At 50.7% G+C, this 21,371-nt stretch overlaps 1 protein-coding gene across 4 annotated transcripts in view; it reads left to right on the forward strand.

Moving 5' to 3' along the window:
- Nucleotides 1-21,371, forward strand: part of ATP2C2 (ATPase secretory pathway Ca2+ transporting 2) — a 77,979-nt gene that overhangs the window by 51,812 nt on the left and 4,796 nt on the right. For 2 of the 4 annotated variants that reach the window (XM_070500220.1, XM_014840992.3), the window contains exons 12-24: nt 1,644-1,768; nt 1,917-2,014; nt 2,894-2,995; nt 4,380-4,469; nt 4,990-5,091; nt 6,863-7,019; nt 9,666-9,836; nt 10,588-10,685; nt 10,771-10,821; nt 11,888-12,054; nt 13,655-13,723; nt 13,818-13,934; nt 15,372-15,519. In XM_070500220.1, coding sequence (XP_070356321.1) covers nt 1,644-1,768; nt 1,917-2,014; nt 2,894-2,995; nt 4,380-4,469; nt 4,990-5,091; nt 6,863-7,019; nt 9,666-9,836; nt 10,588-10,685; nt 10,771-10,821; nt 11,888-12,054; nt 13,655-13,723; nt 13,818-13,934; nt 15,372-15,519 — 1,495 coding nt within the window. The remainder of the gene's footprint in view (nt 1-1,643; nt 1,769-1,916; nt 2,015-2,893; nt 2,996-4,379; nt 4,470-4,989; nt 5,092-6,862; nt 7,020-9,665; nt 9,837-10,587; nt 10,686-10,770; nt 10,822-11,887; nt 12,055-13,654; nt 13,724-13,817; nt 13,935-15,371; nt 15,520-21,371) is intronic. The other 2 variants (XM_070500218.1, XM_070500219.1) reach the window with 1 other exon arrangement.

A 21,371-nucleotide genomic window follows, 5' to 3' on the forward strand; every position in this document is an offset into this window, starting at 1 on the left:
CTAATCTTTATTTGCTTGTGGATTAATTTTTCATGATGGGGAAAGCATCCAGGTACGTGCTCACCCGCCCTTCCCACGCCACGTGGGGAAGGTCCCCATCATAACGCTCTGCAAATGTTTGCTGAGCTGGGCTCGTCGGCCTGAGTCATAAAACCGAGGAAGTCTTCTTGCTGTCACCATAGAAACTGGTCACAGTCCCTTGACCAAATTCAATAATCTTGGTTTATAGAACTTGTTCCTGAATGCTCCATTGTCTCTGGGCGAAAGGCCACATGCACATAACCGTATTTCTTTGATGCTAAGATGCATGTTCTTTTTCATGCTTTAACGTCTCTGAGGTCCGGCTGCATGTGATAAGCAATGTGCTGGGGAAGCACCGTGCCCTTGACTGGCAGGTAGTATCTCTTCTTTCTTAGTGGGGCACGAGATCACGCTGCCCTCCCCCATCAGCAGCGTCCTTGATTTCGTGAACTGTGATAGCCGTGTGTGACTTTGGGTGCACGGGCATCCAGCAGCCAGGCCTTCTGAGTATGAACAGCCCATGTCAAGCGCTTGGCGTGTGCTAGGCCAGCGTGGCTCTCAGCACCTGCCATATGTTCACTCATTCTCGTTTGTTCATTCAGTAAATATTTACCAAATGCCTACAGGGCCCTGCTGGGTGTTTACTGCAGAGGGTGAGCCGTGCTGGGGTGTGGCGTGGGGACGCTCATGGCACCGCTCTGCACAAAGGCCCCCTCTCGCTTGCTCCAGCCTGCCCTTCAACCCTTCAGCCACCCTCATTGGCCTGAGGTCAGCGGAAAGTCCAGAACCCGCCCTCTGCCTGGGCCAGGCCTACTCAGGAGTGTGGCCTGTGGGAGCAGTCAGTCCCAATGTCCTGGAGCCATAGTTGAGGCAGAAGGAGTCCCTCTTAACAGCCTATCCGGTGTTGACACACCACCCACAGGAAGCGCATGCTGTGCTCAATCTCATTCAGATTCCCAAGAGAGAGGCTCATTGGTTCATCTTGAGTCACATGCTTGCCTCTAATCCAATCAGCCGTGACTATGGGAGGGCGGGGTCACATGGTACAGAAAGAGTAGGAGAGAGAATAGAAAAGTGATGAGATGCCCAAAACAGATCTGCTGCAACAGGCAAAGGCAGAGCTATGTCACTTTACCTCACTTAACTTTAATTTCCTCGTCTGGCTTCCTTACGGGAAGTGCCTTAAACCATTGGACCAATGAAAAGTGAAATTCAAGGGACCCGAGGAGGACATTCTGAACAAAAAGATTCCACTTCCCTCTTATTGCCTGATTCTGGAAATTCCTTTCATAGGGCCCAAGATTTTTCTAATAAATGAGAACAATGTAAATGCAAAAGCACTTAAAGAGACAAAGACAACTGACAGACTAATTCACACTGAAGTGTGGATGCCTCATAGGGGAGGTCCCCTCCCAAAGGCAAGGTTTTGTTGGGCGAGAACTCAGAGCAATGGATGCTGAAGAAGGAGGCAGGTGCACCATGGCGTTGGAAACAGAGAACAGAATGGGGGCGTTGGGACACCAGAGACGAGCTCCACCAGGTAAAAGTGTCGCCAGCCCAGTTGGGATTCACATCGTCCTTGAGCATGTGTTAAAGGGGACGTGTCTGGCCTTTTGATCCAGCCTGGCTGTGGCCACCATCCCAGAGGGTCTGCCCATCGTTGTCATGGTTACGCTGGTGCTGGGAGTGCTGCGGATGGCCAAGAAGCGGGTCATTGTGAAGAAGTTACCCATCGTGGAGACACTGGGTGAGTGACTCCAGCTGGCTGGATTCTTGTGAGTTGGCTTGAATGGATATTTTGGTGCCATGTTTGGTCACCCTGGTTGTCCCATAAGCCTCTGAGTTAACAGTAATGACTTCTTTTTCCTACAAACTCTGATATTTTCTTCTGCCAGGTTGCTGCAATGTCATCTGTTCTGATAAGACAGGGACTCTGACTGCCAATGAAATGACTGTCACCCAGCTTGTAACGTCTGATGGGCTCCATGCTGAGGTGAGTCCTGTGCGATTTAGAAGGTTCGAGACAAAGGTATGCCCTGCAGACCCTTTCCCTCCCAGAGAAAGCATGTGACGTCTTCTAGAAAACAGTGAGAAACAAATACAGGTTATTGGACAATCTCCTTGCTACAGATAGCAGCAAAGAACATGACTGATTTAGGGTAGCCATCTTTATTTTTTAATTATCTTTCCATAATAAGCACATTTCAAAATTGAGAAGCTAGAAAACAATCACCCATAACCTCACACAATCAGCTGACCACGAGGAGTCTATTTGTGTTTTTCAGTCTCTCTCATGCGTTCGGCACAGCTGTGAGCTCCCTGAGTGTGCGATTTTGTATCCTGCTATTCTTTTCACAAAACTTTGCAGGCCAAGGGGGCAACAATGATGGCCCGGGGGCCAGTGTGCATTTTTGTAAATAAAGTTTGATTGGCACGCTGCCACACCCTTTCGTTTACGTCTTCGTCTCCGGTTCCTTTCACGCCGCTAAGGCGTGAAAGGCAAGTTGAGTAGTTGTGATAGCGACTGCGTGGGACGCAAAGGCTGAAATATTCGCTCTCTGGCCCTATGATAAAAGTGTGCCCAGCCGTGTTCCAGAACATAAGCACTCTTCTATGCTGTTACTTCATTTTCGTAACCATAATCGTTACCGGCTGCAGAATATCCCGTTGCGATTTACTGGAGCAGGGCCCTGAGTCGGCGAGGTATTCTGATTGGAACGTAATCCTGCAGGGAACATCTTCGTGCTTGAAGCCTTGTTCGTGGGGAGGAGTATGTCCTTGGGAGGGATCCCCAAAAAAGAGATTATGGGCCCACCGGGGGAGCGGATTTCTGACTCTGGGTGACCTCCTTTCTGCGGCTCTGCCCCCGCAGGTCAGCGGAGTTGGGTACAGCGGCAAAGGGACCGTCTGTCTTTTACCGTCAAAGAAAGTCATTAAGGGGTTTTGCAACGTCTCGGTCGGGAAATTGGTGGAGGTAAGTGTCCGCGGCGCCACGGCGGAAATATGCATGTAAAACGGAGCTGATGGGGGCTCTCTCTGGACAGAGAAACAGCAGTTGGACCAACTGGTTCTTGCTGACGACAGGGCCACACCCAGGGGTCAGGTTGTCACAGTGGCCCGGAAACAGATGACAAATCAGAGGGAAGGCAAGAGCTGGAGCTGTTTGTGCTCCTTGCTGCCTGCTGGAAGGGCTTTAAAGAGACGCCTGCGCTGGGCGCTGCCTACTGCTGTCGTTGATATGTGCTCCTCCCCACATAGCATGCCCTCCCTCCGTGAGGTCTGAACCGAGCTCTCGTCTTCTATGATTTTTAATGAGTCTGTGGAAGTCCCACCTCCAGGGGCCCACTTCATTACCGCAGCGACCCTATTATCTCAGCTGTGCAGATGAAGAAACAGGGGACTCAGAGAGGGGGCGTGGGTGCCCAAGATCACCCAGCCACTGAGGGAGGGAGCTGGGATCCACCTCCATGCTCTTTTCCTGTGTTTGTTTCTCCTTTTCTGTTTTTTTTTTTTAATTTTTATTTAATTTTTATTTATTTATATTTTTTTGAGGAAGATTAGCCCTGAGCTAACATCTATTGCCAATCCTCCTCTTTTTGCTGAGGAAGACTGGCCCTGAGCTAACATCCGTGCCCATCTTCCTCCACTTCATATGTGGGACGCCTACCACAGCATGGCTTGCCAAGCGGTGCCATGTCCACACCCAGGATCCAAACAGGTGAACCCCAGGCCACCGAAACGGAACATGTGTACTTAACCCCTGTGCCACCAGGGCTGGCCCCTGTTTTTTTTTTTAAGATTGGCACTTGAGCTAACATCTGTTGCCAATCTCCTCTCTTTTTTTTCTTCTCCCCAAGGCCCCCCGTACATGTTGTATATTCTAGTTGTGAGTGCCTCTGGTTGTGCTGTGTGGGACACCACCCCCGCATGGCCCGATGAGCGGTGCCATGTCCGTGCCCAGGATCCGAACCAGTGAAACCCTGGGCGACTGGAGCAGAGCACGCAAACTTAACCACTCGGCCACAGGGCCGGCCCCCTTTTCTTTTTTTAATTATTATTTTTAACTGAGGTATAAGTTATATACCACAGAATTCATCCTTTTAAAGCGTGCAGTTCAGTGGGTTTAGTATACACACAACGTTGCGCAGCCATCACCACTGTCCAATTCCAGGACACTTAGTCACCCCAAACAGAAACCCACACCCACTGGAGTCACTCGCTGTCACCCCACACTTGTACCCACAAAAATGGGTCCAGCTGTCCATGTCTGACTTTTTCACGTGCCTGAGTGAGCCCAGGACCCTGATGGGTGCTGGCTCCAAGTATTAACTAAAGACGTGGGAAATCCCCCCTTCCAGGCAGGCTGTGTCGCCAACAACGCAATCATCAGAGGAAACACCGTGATGGGACAGCCCACGGAGGGCGCCTTGGTCGCCCTGGCAATGAAGGTGGGAAATCTCGGGCTGTCTGAGCGAATGAGGAATGGGGGAGCTTAGTGACAATGGGAGAAAATGGCCCCAGACATCCTCAGGCCGTCTGCTGACTGGTGGAAGAGATGGGCTCTGAGATGCTGTGTGGCTCCAGAACATTCCGCGGGCCTCTAACCCCTTTCCAGTGATTCCGTAAGAGTTGGGGAAACCGAGGCTGCGAGATGTCAAGTAACTGGCCAGAAAGCCATCAAAGAGCGAATGAATGTCAGGCCAGGCAAGGCCCCCAGGCTGTGACAGCAGGCCACCCCACTAACCCAGGCTTTCCATTTTGGGAAATTGCTACGTCCTCAAGTCTGAAACCTTCCTCCTGGCAGAAACCCCTCGGGCTTTTGTTTCGAGCAGATTTCAGCTTCTAGCTGAATTCTAGCTTAGATTTCTGCGCAAGCTGGTTAGAGTAATGAATCTTTTAAATGGACTGACGTTGCACAAAGATTGGTTTAGGAAGACTCACCGACAGTGCCCCAATCTATTATCCCAGATGGACTTAAGCGACATTAAAGATTCATACGTGAGAAAAAAAGAGATCCCCTTCAGTTCGGAGCAGAAGTGGATGGCAGTGGAGTGCAGACCCAAGAACGAGGTGAGTGTGTCTCCGCCCCTTTCCTACCCCTCCCCCCCCAAAGCAAGATGCAGCCGTCAGGGAGAAGCATCTAGAGTTCCTATCTGCTTCTTCAAGGGTCCAGATACGTGAAAATACAATTGATAGCAACAAACCTTGGATTCTCTCGAGTCCATTTCTGAGATTTTCATCTGAGTCACTGGTTCTCATACTGGGGTCTCTGGATCAGTAGCATCTGCAGCCCCTCGGAATTTGTTAGGAAAGCAGATCCTCAGGCTCCGGAAATTCCAGGGCTGGGAGCCAGCACTCTGTTTGCTGGGGGTTCCGAGGCACACTCCGCTGGGAGACTCACCGGCCTATAATATGATTATTGATTAGTGAGCAGCCATGAGCTCCCACTGACCCCAACCCCATTGCCAGCTTGTCTTCCATCCCAGTGCGAGTTCTTCACACACATGAGCTCGTCAGCTGTCACGGTGGGGAACAATCCTTCATCCCTCAAGAGGGATCCAGGAGGCGCCTTCCCAACATCCACCACAAATGGTGTGAACCGTGAGCTCACACGGACACACATGCACACGGACATACACACATGTGCACATGTTACAAGTGACTAGAGGAATATGTACCAAACGAGAATGAGTACCCCTGGCTGGGGATTACAGCTGACTTTGTTTCCTTTTTTTCTTTTTAATTTTCTGCAGCTTTTTAGATTTTCTGCAGTGAAAAAAAGCTTTTTTTTTTTAGAAAAAGAGTTTTTTATTGCCTTCCACCTTTTTCTCCACCTTTCCCTTCTCTCCCACGCCTCCTGGAATCTCTCATGTTTTGCCCATGCTGAGATTTCTCATCTCATTGGGGGCAGTGGGCGGCTCGGCCGGTTTATCCCAGGTCTTTGCCACGCATGGATGGACACACAAATTCTGGGTGCATACAGGGGTTATGAATTTTTAAAAATGTTTGAATACCTTCAAATCTTTTTTTCCCCCAAAAGCAATGGTAATATATTCTCATTGGAAAAAATTATAGAAATGTGACTTAAAAAGTGGAAGGTCCTTGTAATTCTGCCCTCTTCTCTCCCTACCCACCCCACTCCCCGGCCCTTCAGTCTGGGAGAGAGTGTCCCAGACTCCAAATGTGAGCATCACAACACGTGGCGTGGGAGTTTGAAAACAGGGTCATGCTGTGTATAGCATTTGCACTTTGCTCTTTTCCCTTAAAATGATGTCTGGGGCATGTTTCCCTGTCAGTTACACGAGCTCATTCACGGCCCACCATGAGTAGGTGGGCACTGGGCTGATGCTGGGGATCCAGTATGACCCACAGCGCCTGCCACTGAGTTCAGCCGGGACAGAGCTTAACAAATGCACAAGCAAACAGTCAGCTACTCATGTGGCTTCACTCTCACGAGCCCAGTGCAGGGGGGAACGAGATGGAAATGGTGCCTGCAACAGTCTACCTGAAATAGACATCTCGCAGTCAATGACATACCTAAAGGCATGACACCGACTGAGATGTGACCAATTAAAGAAATGTATGGGATGCTCTGGGCGACATTAACAAGGGGACTGAACGTACAGCAGGGGAGGTGCAGATCAAGCTCGCTCCTTGTCTGGGCTGCGTAGTAGTCCATCGTGTGGCTCTCTTGTGGCTTCTCTGACCTGTCCTGTGTTGGTGAGTGATGACAGTCCACTATAAACCCCTCCGTCAACATCTCTGTGTGGATGAGGCGATGGTCACGAAGGGCTGAAGCATCCAATGACAGCACATTTTTTTCCCATTTGTCCTTTTCAAGGAGCAGGAAGACATTTATTTCATGAAGGGGGCCTTTGAAGAAGTGATCCGTTACTGTACCATGTACAACAACGGGGGCATCCCCCTGCCACTGACGCCCCAACAGAGATCCTTCTGCCAGCAGGAGGAGAAGAGGATGGGCTCGCTCGGCCTGCGGGGTGAGTGCCTGCGGCTCGGGCCCCAAGCTTCAAGTTTGCGTGTCATATTGAACTTGCGAGCACATAATGCGGGGTCCTTAGTCAGCACGGTGACTGATCGCAATAGCAGTCGGACGGTGTGTAATGGAAGCCAAGCAAGCATGGAATTCATGGCCAGATGAGAGATAGAGAGCCCCCACCCCAGGCCAGCCCCCCAGTGACACCTGTTAGCTCAGGCGTGTCCCGGGGTACAAGAAGACTGGGAGCCCTCCCTCCTGAGTTTTCTAAGGTGGGCGAATGGGATGCACCAGAAACATCGGTTTTCCTGGTTGGTCTTTGCACCTGTCGCTGACTGTCGGGAGAACCCAGAGCGCTTTTAAATCGAGGCAGACCTCCTACTCCCTGGCTGTTCCCAGTTTTCCGCACCGGGGCCAGCGCCCTCCCTGACAGCCTGACATTAGACGCATGCTTCCCATGGTGTCATTTGTCAGCCTGCCCGTTTCCAGACAGAGTGTTTACAGACACCCTGGAACACTCGTTTTCTCTCAGGGAACACGAGGAGTGTTGGCCTTGCCAGCCTGGTTCCAGCCGCCCTGGTTTCCCCCTCGGGGAACAGAAATGACAAGTGGCCGGCAGCTCACTGACGAGCGTGCAGAGCAAGGACAGAGCAGCTGCCGGGCTGAGGTTGGCGAACACCGAGCCGTTTGTCGTCCCTTCCTGAGTGAGGGTGTGTCCCCCCAAAGCAGAGGCGTTGACACATCTCAGGGTCCCCCAGAACGGTCTGTGCTGTGCCAGGTCTAAAACAGGCCTGCAGGTAAAGGCTGTGCCTCGGTTTCCCCACCTGGAGAAGGCAGGCACGGCAGCAGGTGCTGTGGGGGCAAGTCCGTGGAGGAGGGGGGCTTGGAAGAGAACGGGTGCATCTTTGGCTGTTGTTGTTACAATTGATACAAGCTGTAAAGTAACTACGCATCTGCTCACGTCACACGACTCCCGACACTGACACAGCATCACTGAAGACCCGACAGATTAATAAGCGTGTCTCCCACCTGTTACTGACCCCTGGCCAGCTGACCAGCCAGCTGAGGTCAGTCGTGGCCACAAGCCCTCTAAGTCCATGCCTGCTCCTGGCGCTTCCCGCCAGTTGGGCCCCGCTCGTGTGCCGGGCACCCTGCCACGTGCCACACTGAGACCACTCCCTGAATCCCCACCGAGCTGCTGCGAAGCCCAGAGAGGTTGAGGAACCAGCCTGAGCCACACAGCTAGTCCATAGTGGAGCCAGCGCTTAAACTCAGACCTGTCTGGCTGCAAAGCGTTGGAACCTAAAGACCCATTCTGGTCCTCAAAGGTGAATGTGATGAGGGTTGGTCAGCCGTGAAGATGGGCCAGGACTCCACCTCCACCCCCAGTCAAGCCTCGATCCTCTCATATTTATAATGGATCATCTCCAACCTGCCTCCCGGAAAAGTGTATCCTGGGGACTGGAGATAGAGAGACCCGTGGTCTTCCCCAGCCCACAGCGGAGCAGAGGCAGAGGGCACGTGCCTCATCTCCCAGCGAGTGTGAATGGAGGGCCTACTGTGGGCGAGGCGCAGAGACACACCAGGGACTCAGGCCCCACAGATGTGGGAGCCCCCAGAGGGGTGCAGGCTTCAGACGCCAGCCCCTAAAAAGGATGAAGACCCCACAGAGTGACAAGGAGGGTGAGGGTGACAGGAGCAGAGGCGGGAGTGGGGTCCTCTGGGGACAGAGAGTTTGCAGACTCTTTCCAGGACTGAGAGCACAGTCATGATGGGTCTTCAAGGATTTGCGGACCCCAGGGGCAGGGTGGGGAGGGGAGCACTGGGAATGGGGAGGACTGACCCCCGCACCATTAGCACATGACACCGGCACACGGCACCCACACCACTGGCACACGGCACCTGCACCATTGGCACACAGCACCCGCATTATTGGCACACGGAACCCACATTATTGGCACACGGCACCCACACCGTTGGCACACGGCGCCCACATTATTGGCAAACGGCACCCACGTTATTGGCACAGTGTTATGACAGAGCAAGAAGGAGGCACAGCTGGAGACTTCTTGGCCACAGCCCCCTCCAGTGTCATAGGTGACAAAGTAAGGTCAGTTGTCGCCCCACCCCCCCTCGGAGCACTGCCCCCAGGAGCTGGGCCCAGCTTCTGTGCCGCTGAGACAACCACGGCCAAGAGGAGCCAGCAGCCAGCGTCCTCTCACCTGTGTCGCCCTCCCACACGTTCTCTTGACCTTTGGTGGCTGCTGGAGGTGACAGAGGAGTGAGCACAGAGCAAATGAAGGGCAAGAACTGCCAGGAACCCCCCCGTGTGCCACCTCACAGGTTTTCTCGTGGCCACTCTGGTTGAGTGGGGCTGGGATTTTATGCCACCAGCGGACAAAAGTTGTCTTTCCTGCTGGGCCAGTCGTCCAGCATTTCTCTGGGTTTGGGGTGAGTAATCAAGATCCCTGCCCTGCACAAGCCTGACGGCCACAGGGCAGACCCTTGCCTCCCCTCTGTAGTCCAGGAACTGGACGTTCAAGCCCCTTGCAGACAGAAGAGGCTCTGGGACGCGATGGGGGCGGGGGCTGACTAAAACCCACCCCCTCGGCCCCCAGTGAACTTTCCACGGGTCTCGTTCTCTCCTCAGTGCTGGCCCTGGCTTCTGGGCCCGAGCTGGGAGCACTGACATTTCTGGGTCTCGTCGGAATCATCGACCCACCGAGAGATGGCGTGAAGGAAGCGGTACAGGTGCTCTCTGAGTCGGGCGTGTCTGTGAAAATGATCACGGGAGATGCTCTGGAGACGGCCTTGGCGATAGGTGAGCAGGGAGCAGAGCCAGGGGTGAGGAAGAAGGGGTCTGCCCGTCCTTTCCAGCGGGGCGCTGCCGTTGGCTAATCCTCGAGACGAGCACCTGCCTTCCAAGCACTTAGAACAGAGCTGAGATTCATGGACCAGCGCTCCACCCTTGAGGATGCTGTCTCTGAAATGTTGGCGGGTTCTCCAAAAGGGGAGAAGACCTTATGTATTCTGAGAAGCTCCTGTATGCCAGGGGCCTCCATCCGTGATCTCACTTCATCTTCACAAGCAGCATCATTCCCAGTGTACGGTTCCAGGCTGGCTTCTGCCACTAGCTGTGTGCCCTTGGCAAATCATTGAACCACTCTGACCCTCAGGCTCTTCATCAGCAGAGGGTTAACAGCCCTCCTCCTTGCAGTTTACTTATTACTGCTATGAGGGTTGTCACGCCTTGGTTTTCTTACCCCTCTGTCTTGAGGCAGCCTGGTACTGTGAAAAGAGCATAGACTCTGGAATCAGACAGAATCATGTCAGCTTACAAAATTACCAATTACCAGCTCCATGACCTTGAGGAAGTCACTTCCCTCTCAGTTTCCCGATCTTTAAAGCTGGGATAAGAAGGCCTCTCTTGCAGCTTAATTCCGTGGCAGGTGCTCAGGATGCGGTTGCCATCGTGGTTTTGTTGTGGATTCTCTGCGGCCAAGGCAGGGGCTGAGGTCGGGGGGGGTGGAGGCAGGGGCAGCCCTCAGAACGGGTCCTCCCTCCCCCTGCAGGAAGGAACATCGGCCTGTGCAACGGGCAGCTGAAAGCCGTGTCCGGGGAGGAGGTGGACAGCATGGAGCAGGACGAGCTGGCTGACCGCGTGCGGAAGGTGGGGGCCTCCCAGGGCTCCGGCCGAGGGGCCTGTGTCCAGCTCTGCATGCACTGACCCGGCTCTTTCACGTCTCTGTGTCCAGGTGTCCGTCTTCTTCAGGACCAGCCCGAAGCATAAACTCAAGATCATAAAGGTACGCCATGTGAGGGGACAGGCTGTCCCTCGTTTGTCCCTCAGGGTAAAGCCAGGGTGGCCGTGTCAGTGGCTCTCCCCCACGGGGTGGGCCAGGACTCATGCTGGCAGGAACCTCGGCCATCCTCAAGCTGTGGCCTCCTTCTCTAGGTCCAGGGTGGCTACACCAGTGGGGACCTTGTCCCAGCTTCTGGGGAGACGACGACTGGGGGCCCTTGGCCACATACACCGAAAACAGCAGGAATTGAGTGGTGCCAAGGGAAAACTAAAAAGAGGCTAGCCTCCGTGAGTCGAGTGCTCTTCAGGGTATTCTTGTTATTAACTCCAAGCCTTGGTTTCCTCATCTGTAAAATGGGGATAATATGAATGAGATCAGCTGAGTCACAAGGTTGGCCAGAGGATTAGACAAAGCCTGGACTGTAGAGCTCTTGGCACAGTGCCTGGCACACAGCAGGTGCCGAGTAAAGAACTGACGTGATTTTCTGATTGTGCATCAAAAAATGGAAGCGCTGGAACGAGAGTCCTGCCATGTGCTTGGTTTCCCTGCACACACGCGCTTTGAAAATGGGCTCTTTAACTCTGCTGGTGGTCGTGTTTTTTCTTTTATGTTATTTTTGGGGTTTTTTTAGTTCTACAGAGTAAATTTCTGTGCAAGTTATTCCTCAAAGGAAATGTTAATACTTACTGGGCACCGCGCGGTTTCAGGGGACGATTGTCGGTTATTCTGTGGCCATGGTGATGGACAACACGTGCCAGCCTTTACTGTTGCCGGGCCGTCACACCCGTGGTCTCAGCTGAGGCCTCACGACAGCCCCGAGAAGGAGGGACTGCTGCTCCCACTTTGCAGGTGGAGAAACTGAGGTTGAGAGGTCCAAGGCTGGCCCGGTTCCCACAGCCGGTGCAGGTGCAACTGGATTCAGACCCGGGCCAGCCAACTCCAGCGCCCTCCAGAGGCGCGGTCCCTGCTGTCAGCTGGCGGTGTGAGAGGCAGGGCAGCAGGCGGGAAGGAAGGGACTAGAAGGAAGGTCCTCAGGCTGCAGGCCTCCAGTCGCCTCCTCTTTCCAAAGGCCTTGCAGAAGTCGGGGGCCATCGTGGCCATGACGGGGGACGGGGTGAATGACGCGGTCGCCCTGAAGTCGGCGGACATCGGGATCTCCATGGGGCAGACGGGCACGGACGTTAGCAAAGAGGCCGCCAACATGATCCTGGTGGACGATGACTTCTCAGCCATCATGTAAGTGGCTCTTCAGGGTTTTTTTAGTTGCAAAAACGCCTGGAGCAGCCAGGTGCCCCCTGGGATCTGCTGCGCTGGAGACACGAGGTGTCCCCAGACCCGCACACCACTTAAAGCAGGGTCATGGGGCCCCCCTGAGGTTGGTGGCACGCAGCACCCAGGGGAATGTTACAGACAAGTGCAGCAGAACCGTAATTTGCAGCCTGAGGGTGCATTTCAGGCACTGATGGAAAATGCGGGGTGGGGCATACAGAAGAGGTGCATGTGGCCTGTGAACGGTAGCTGGTTATACGGGAATCCTAGACCAGCCCTAGTGCCAACAGCAAGGGCCTGGCAGACTGTGTGGCCATCAAAAATCATGGTTTGGGGCCGGCCAGGAGGCGCAGCGATTAAGTTCTCACATTCCTCTTTAGCGGCCCGGGGTTCACTGGTTCGGATCCCAGGTGCGGACATGGCACCGCTTGTCAAGCCATGCTGTGGCAGGCGTCCCGCATATAAAGTAGAGGAAGATGGGCACAGATGTTAGCTCAGGCCCAATCTTCCTCAGCAAAAAAGAAAAAATCATGTTTTAAAAAAACATTTTAATGACACAGAAAAATGCTCACACTGTAGTGTTAAGTGAAAAAAGCTAAAAATGAACATATTCAGTTTGAGTGGAGCGTTGTGTTTGTGTCACTATGTATGTTTCATGCATTGACAGAGATTGGACAGAAATGCCCAAAGCATTAATACAGATGCCAACTCTAGGTTCTGAGGTTCTGAAAAATCTGTTTTATCCTGTTTCACTTTTCTATATTTTTCTCTGGATAAATTTACCTTTCCTCTAGTTCTAATTTTAATTAGTTCTAATTAAGACTTCACTCATAGGTAAATCACAGTAATTGGGGCTGGGAGAAAAGTTGTCTTAAGCCTGATACCAAAAATCTGAACCCACATTGAAGTTTGGTGTGCTGATCGACTTTATAAAAGGCATCTTTTCTTTACTAATGGATTCACCATGGGAATCCTTAAAACACGTCGTCCTGAGGAAAAGAAAAAAATTCAGTTAATATATATATAGCCCTTCAGTTTTAGTTCTTTTGCAGAATTTTCTAGTAAAACAGAGGAGGAATTAGTTCTCTACGTTCGTGACTCAAGATCAAGTTTTTTAAAGGACTTCTGCAAAAATTGTTCTAAAAATACAGTAGTTGATATCTTCAACCTCCTAGCCCTCCCTTCTTGCCACTCCTGGATCCAGGGACCAGGTTTACTGGGTCTGCTGTGCCTCTTGTCGTGGGTGACCCACCGAGGCACGTTAGGCCCCTCAAGAGGCCTGGGCAACGGCTGGGGCCCCGGGCTCGGGTGACAGAGTAACTGACAGTCCTTGGACAGAAGGGCGATCATGGCTCAGGGACCTGTCCCCAGCGGCTGATGGCACCCGTTAGCACATCATCCTCCTTACGGGTGTGTCTCCGAGAACGCCAGCCAGGGAGGACGGGAGGAAAGGGTCCGAGCATGTCACCCCTGGGTGGCAGCATGACTTCCTTTAGCAGCTGACGGAGCCGAGCGCACGTTTCCGCCAGGCCCCCTCTGTGAACAAACCCTCTCTGCTCTCTCGCAGGAATGCAGTGGAGGAAGGCAAGGGGATTTTCCATAACATCAAAAACTTTGTCCGATTTCAGCTGAGCACGTAAGTCGAGCATCCCCAGTGCCGCCAGGTGCTGCGTCTGCCTCTGGCGAGCGGCCATTGACGGTGCCGTGTGTCTGCCGCTTGTGTCCCGCAGGAGCATCTCGGCCTTGAGCCTCATCGCTCTGTCCACTGTGTGCAACCTGCCCAACCCTCTCAATGCCATGCAGATCCTATGGATCAACATCATCATGGACGGGCCACCCGCGCAGAGGTGAGGCACCAGGCTGGCCGGGAGCACTTGTGCCAGGCTCCACTGACTGTACCCCTTCTCTGTGCAGGGGCCCGGGGCTACAGAGATGGGCAAAGACAGTCGCTGGCTGTCAGGAGTCCCAGGAAACTTAAGTGTGGTGCATTGGGTCGGGGGAGGGAGACAGAGTGGAATGCACTGGACACTGGAGAAAGCACCTATGCAGGCAGAACTGTCTGCCCCCCTGCCTGGAATGCTGTCCCTGGGCTACCTGCGTGGCCCAATCCCTCTCTTCATTCAGCTCACCACCTCCAAGAAGTCCTCCCGGATTACTCTAACAGCAGCCTCCTCACTCTCAGTCACCTTACCCTGCTTTATTTTTCCCTGGAGGGGAAAATATACATAGATTTCCTTATTTATCTGATTATAATCCATCTCCCCTTGAGAGTCAGCTTCACGGAGGCAAGACTTTTGCTTCGTTCTCTGCAGAATCCCTGGCTCCTGCAACGGTTCCTGGCACGTAGGTGCTCAGTAAATTATCAGCTGAATGAATGAATGAGAAGGGACGGCTAGGCTAGCTGAATGATGCAGGAGAAAGAGCGAGCTTGCATTCAGGAAGCCCTGCAGGACCAAGCCAGGATCACTGGGTCTGAGCACATAGAGGTGCTGTTTCAAATGGGGTGGGCTCTCGTTACCGGGATTAACTTAACCGTCACCGTGACAGCTGCCGAGGGAAGGAGGGTCCTCCTTTATTCCCTCCAGGCCCAGCACGAGGCTCACCTCTTCTACATGCTCTCCCTGGGCACGGGGCCGTGAGCACAGCTGGACCGCGGCTGCGTCTGCACAGAGTGGGGCCCCACCCCGCCTGCTCCCTCCTCAGTGCCCCCGCGCTGTCTGTTGTGGGTCCAGCATCAATCCCACTGTTTCAGAGTCGGCTGAAGGCAACTGTTGCTCAGTTGATGGGGGGTCTCCGTGGCAGGGCCTGGATCCCATTTACCCACACCAGCTGGCACGAGGCCAGGCCCAACCTGGGCAGGGGGGTGAGGGGGTCCCCGCATGGTGATACAAATTGCCTGAGCATGAGGAGTGACCAGGCGTGGATCCAGGACCACAGTGTGGTCAGCCGCTGGGGGTGGCTTTCCATCCCCGTGTTTGGGGATGGCTGGAGATGGGCAGGCATGAGGGTGGAGGGGGTAGACGGCTGCCCATGGGGTCCAGGCTGTTGGGGAGCACCCCGGAAGCAGCTGAGGGTCTGGGCGGTTAGGGAGAGGTCCAAGGATGTGAGGACGGGGAGGTCCCCGTGAGACTGGGAGCACCCCAGGTTCAGGCAGGACAACCCGGAGTCATTTGCCAACTAGTGCATCTGCTTCAGGGGTCCTTATTTATTTAATCGTCGCACGTCTTTTCAAAACCACCCTTTCTCTGTGGCTTTTTCAAAGTGTCCCGTTTTGTTCTGAGCAGCTTGGGGGTCGAGCCGGTTGACAAGGACACCCTCCGGCAGCCGCCGCGGAACCTCAAGGACACGATCCTCAGCAGAGCCCTCATCTTGCGAATCCTCCTGTCGGCTGCCGCCATCATCAGCGGGACCCTCTTCATCTTCTGGAAAGAGGTGAGGAAACTCCTCACTGGCTCGTCCAACGAGAGGGTTCCCCGAGGGCCTGTGTGGTGGCCGACATGGGGCTGGGCTGTGTGGGAAGCAGGGCGCACGCTCCCTGCCCTGGCCCCCATGGGGCTCAGGACCATGCAGGGGAGACAAACGTACATACAGGGGACCGATGGGGCTGGGTGGTAGAGGGCAGGGGGCTAGCAGCTGACTTTGCAGAGGTGGGACGAGGCGGAAGGATGTGAGGCCTCAGGGGCAGAGAAAAGAATCCACATTTTTTTTCTAAATGGGACACGGTGCCGTTCTTCTTTCTGTTATCACCAGGAAGCAATTTGAAATCTAAAAAGGACTCCAGGCTTAGTCCCTGGAGGTGTCTGGTTGCCGGATCTTGTTACGGGTCACCTCCTCGGGGCCCACAGGCTCAGGGAGGCCCCGTGCCGTGACATCCAGTGACCCCGATGGAAGGTTAGGCAGTTGGTCGGTCTCCACCTGCCCACGTGCAGGACGGGAGTGTTGCAGTCTATGAAATCCTTGACGAAAAGGTCTGCATTTGAGTGTAGTCCAATTTACCCATTATACTTTGTGGTTAGCATTTTGTGTCTTGTTTAGTGAAATTTTACCTATCCCTATTTTTTTTTCTTCTGAAAGCTTTAGTTTTACCTTTTGCATTTACAATCTACATTGGTTTGTTTTATATGGTATTAGTAAGGGTTAAAAGCCACCATTTCTCACTTTCTCTCGAGCAGCCGCTCTGCCCCAAGAGGAGCAGCTTTGCTTTTTCCCGAATTCTCCCTGCCGGGTCGGTGGCAGAGGCCTCGCTTTAGTCCAGCCCGTGTGCTCAGCCTGCTGGAGGGAGAGGCGCAGGCCTGCCCGTCCTAGCCCCGCGGTCCTCGGCGTGGGGCCCCGCAGCATCCGCGTCCCCAGAGCCTGGGAGAAACGCAGAGCTCCTGAGCTGTCTCTCTCCACACACGTCCCGGGGGAGCCTGCTGCGAACTGCGCTCCAGCAGCTGAGCTCAGGCAGGAGTGGTGGCTGCTGCCTGGGCCAGAGCGAGGTCCCTCACTGCTCACATCAGGCATGGGAAGCTGGGGAGAACTGCCCAGAACCTTGTCATCGTGAGTCGTTCTCACCTTTGGTTCCAGCTCTGCCCCCGAGATGCAGCCAAAACGAGACCTGACTCGGGTCCTGCAGGGGCGCCAAAGCCAGGGCGGGGTCCGCGGCCTCCTCCGCTCAGCCTCAAAGGCCCTAGTTCATTCTCTTTTTTTCTTCTACATCCTCACCAACACTTGTTATTGTTCTTTTTTTTTAATTGAGGTCATATTGGTTTATAATGTTGTGTAATTTCAGGTGTCCGTTATTATATGTCTCTGTATAGACTGCGTCGTGCTCACCCCCAATGGTCTAGGCTTTATCCATCACCATACACGTGGGCCCCTTTACCCCTTGCACCCACCCTCTTACCCGCTTCCCCTCTGGTAACCACTAATCCGTTCTGCTTATCTGTGTGTTTATCTTCCACATAGGAGTGAAATCATATGGTGTTTGTCTGTCTCTGTCTGGTTTATTTCACATAGTATAAAACCATCGAGGTCCATCCATGTTGTTGCAAATGCGATGGTTTTGTCTTTTTTACGGCTGAGCAGCATTCCGTTGTGTATACACCACATCTTCTTCATCCATTTATCAGTTGGTGGGCAGTTGGGTTGCTTCCACGTCTTGGCTATTGTGAATAATGCTGCAGTGAAAACAGGGCTGCAGAGATCTCTTTGAAGTATTGATTTCAAGTTCTTTGTGTAGATACCCAGTAGGAGGATGGCTGGGTTGTATGGTATTTCTTTTTTTTTTGAGGAAGATTAGCCCTGAGCTAACGTCTGCCAAACCTCCTCTTTTTGCTGAGGAAGACTGGTCCTGAGCTAACATCCGTGCCCATCTTCCTCTACTTTGTATGTGGGATGCCTGCCACAGCATGGCTTGACAAGTGGTGCCATGTCCACACCCAGGATCCGAACTCGCGAACCCCGGGCCGCCAAAGAGGAATGTGCGCACTTAACCGCTGCGCCACCGGGCCGGGCCCCCTGGTATTTCTATTTTTAATTTTTTGAGGAGGCTCCATACTGTTTTCCATAGTGTCTGCACCAGTTTGCACTCCCACTCAAATGGGAATGAAGGGTCCCTTCTCTCCACATCCTCTCCAACACATATTATCTCTTGTCTTAATTATAGCCACTCTGATGGGTGTGAGGCGATAGCTCATTGTAGGTTTGATCTGCGTTTCCCTATGGTGAGTGATGCTGAACATCTTTTCACGTGTCTGTTGGCCGTCTGTGTATCTTCTTCTGTTCATCTCCTCTGCCCATTTTTTGAGTGGATTGTTTGTTATTTTCTTGTTGAGTTGTATGAGTTCCTCATACATTTTGGAAATTAACCCCTTGTTGGATAAATGATTTGCAAATATTTTCTCCCAGTTGGTGGGTTGTCTTTTCGTTTTGTTCCTGGTTTCCTTTGCCTTGCAGAGGCTTTTTAGTCGGATGTAGACCCATTTGTTTATTTTTTCTTTCATTTCCCTTGCGTGAGTAGACATGGTATTTGAAAAGATGCTGCCAAGACCGATGTCAAAGATGGTACTGCCTATGTTTTCTCCTAGGAGTTTTACGGTTCACATCTTACCTTCAAGTCTTTAATTCATTTTGAGTTGATTTTTGTGTATGGTGTAAGGTAACGGTCTGCTTTCATTCTTTTGCATGTGGCTGTGCAGTTTTCCTAACACCATTTATTGAAGAGACTTTACTTGCTCCATTATATGTTCTTGGCTCTTTTGTCAAAGATTTGCTGTCCATAGATATGCGGTTTTATTTCTGGGCTTTCAGTTCTGTTCCATTGATCTGTATACCTGTTTTTGTGCCAGTACCATGCTGTTTTGATTATTGTAGCTTTGTAGTATATTTTGAAGTCAGGGATTGTGATGCCTCCAGCTTTGTTCTTTTTTCTCAGGATTGCCTTAGCTATTCGGGGTCTCTTGTTGCCCCATATGAATTTTAGGATTCTGTGTTCTATTTCCATGAAGAATGTCATTGGGATTCTGATTGGGATTGCATTGAATCTGTAGGTTGCTTTGGGTAGTATGGACATTTTTAACTATGCTTATTCTTCCAATCCAAGCACATGGAATGTCTTTCCATCTCTTTATGTCATCATCGATTTCTTTCAATAATGAAAACTATAAAGTTTTCAGTGTATAGGTCTTTCACCTCCTTGGTTAAAATTATTCCTAGGTATTTTATTCTTTTTGTTGTGACTGTAAATGGTGTTGTATTCTTGAGTTCTCTTTCTGCTAGTTCATTATTAGTGTATAGAAATGCAACTTTGAATGTTTGGTAGAATTCTCCAGAGAAGCCACCTTCTGGTCTTGGACTTTTTGGGGGAGGTTTTTGATTACTGTTTCACTCTCTTTACTTGTGATTGGTCCATTCAGATTCTCTGTTTCTTCTTGGTTCAGTTTCAGAAGGTTGTATGAGTCTAAGAATTTATCCATTTCTTCTAGATTGTCCAGTTTGTTGGCATATAGTTTTTCATAGTATTCTTTTATAATCCTGTGTACTTCTGTGGTATCTGTTATAATTTCTCCTCTTTCACTTTTAATTTTATTTATTTGAGCCTTCTCTCTCTTTTTTTTTTTTTTTTCAGTGAGTCTGGCTAAGGCTTTGTCTATTTTGTTTATCTTCTCAAAGAACCAGCTCTTAATTCCATTGATCCTTTCTATTATTTTCTTAGTCTCTATTTCATTTATTTCTTGAAAGGTTTTTGTTTTGGGTAACTTTTTTTTTCTTTTTTTGGTGAGGAAGATTGGCCCTGAGCTAACATCCATTGCCAATCCTCCTCTTTTTGCTTGAGGAAGATTGTTGCTGAGCTAACATCTGTGCCACTCCTCCTCTATTTTATACGTGGGAAGCTGCCACAGCATGGCTTGATAAGAGGTACTAGGTCCATGCCTGGGATCTGAACCTGCGAACCCTGGGCCACTGAAAAGGAGCATCCCAACCTAACCACTATGCCACTGGGCCGGCCTGTATTTCATTTATTTCTGCTCTAATTTTTATTATTGCCCTCCTTCTGCTGACTTTGGGCTTTGTTTGTTCTTCTTTTTCTAGTTCTGTTAGGTGTAGTTTAAGATTACTTATTTGAGGTTTTTGTTTGTTGAAGGAGGCCTACATTGCTATAGATTTCTCTCTTAGCACCACTTTTGGGGCATCCCATAAGAGTTGGTATGTTATGTTTTCATTTTCATTTGTCTCCAGGTTTTTTTTTATTTCTCCTTTGATTTCTTCATTGATCCAATGGTTGTTCAGTAGCATGTTATTTATTCTCCATATATTTGTGACTTTACCAGCCCTTTTCTTATAGTTTATTTCTAGTTTCATAGCATTGTGGTCAGAAAAGATGTTTGATGTGATTTCTATCTTGGATTTGTTGAGGCTTGCCTTGTTTCCCAACATATGGTCTATCTTTGAGAATGTTCCATGTGCACTTGAGAAGAATGTCTATTCTGCTGTTTTCGGATGGAATGTTCTATATGTATCCATTAAGTCCATCTTGTCTAATGTATCATTGAAGTCCACTATTTCCTTGCCAACATTCTGTCTGGATGCTCTATCCACTGATGTGAGTGGGGTGTTAAGGTCCCCTACTATTATTCTGTTGCTGTCAATTTCTCCTTTTAGGTCTGTTAATAGTCGCTTTATGTACTTTGGTGCTCCTGTGTTAGGGGCATATTTATTCATAAGTACTATGTCCTCTTGATGGAATGTCCCTTTTATCATTATATACTGCCCCCCTCTTTGTCTCTCACTGCCTTTTTTATCTTGAAATCTACTTTGTCTGATATAAGTATGGCAACATCTGCTTTCTTTTGTTTGCCATTTGCTTGGAGTATGGTTTCCATCCCTTCACTTTGAGCCTCTGTTTGTCTTTAGAGCTGAGATGTGTTTCCTAGAGGCACTGTGTTGTTGGGTCTTGTTTCTTAATCCAACCACTCTGCGTCATTTGATTGGAGAATTCAATCCATTTAGAGTGATTATTGATCTGTGAGGGCTTAATGCTGCCATTTTCTCTCTTGTTTTCCAGCTGATCTATATCTCCACTGTTCCTGTTCCCTTGCATTTCTGTCTGCCATTTCAGTTTGGTGTGTTTCTCAGTTTTCTCTTTATTTGTGATTTGTGTCTGTGCTCTGATTTCTTGTTTAGTGGTTACCATGAGGTTTGTATAAAAGATCTCATAGATGAGATAGTCCATTTTCTGATAGCCTCGTATCTCCATTAGCCAAAGAGTTTCCTTCCCTCTCCTCTTGCCCTTCTCAGTTATTGTTGTCACAAATTGTTCTTTTCTGTGTTGGGAGTTTGTGACTAAACTGACGTGTTTATAGTTATTTTGATGCTTTCCTTCTCTTTTATAATTAAATGTTTACTAACCTATCCTGCTATAGAGCTGCAATTTTCTGATTCTATTTATCTCGTTGCTCAAGGTTTTGTAAACTTTCGCTTTTTAGTTTCAGATGGGAGGGCCCCTTTCAACATTTCTTGTAAGGGAGACCTAGTGGTCATGAACTCCCTCAGCTTCTGCTTACCTGGGGAAGCTTATTTCTCCATCATATCTGAAGGATGGTTTCACTGGATATAGTATTCTCCACTGAAAGCTTTTGTCTTTCAGTATTTGGGATATATCATTCCATTCTCTGTCATTGACTTTTGCCAGTTTTACTATTTGCCTCGGAGAAGGTCTTTGTGCATTGATGTAATTAGGAGTTCTATTGACTTCGTATACTTGTAAGTCCAGTTCCTTCCCCAGGTTTGGGAAGTTCTCAGCT

Source organism: Equus asinus, chromosome 28, assembly GCF_041296235.1.
Source record: "Equus asinus isolate D_3611 breed Donkey chromosome 28, EquAss-T2T_v2, whole genome shotgun sequence".
Lineage (NCBI taxonomy): Eukaryota > Metazoa > Chordata > Mammalia > Perissodactyla > Equidae > Equus > Equus asinus.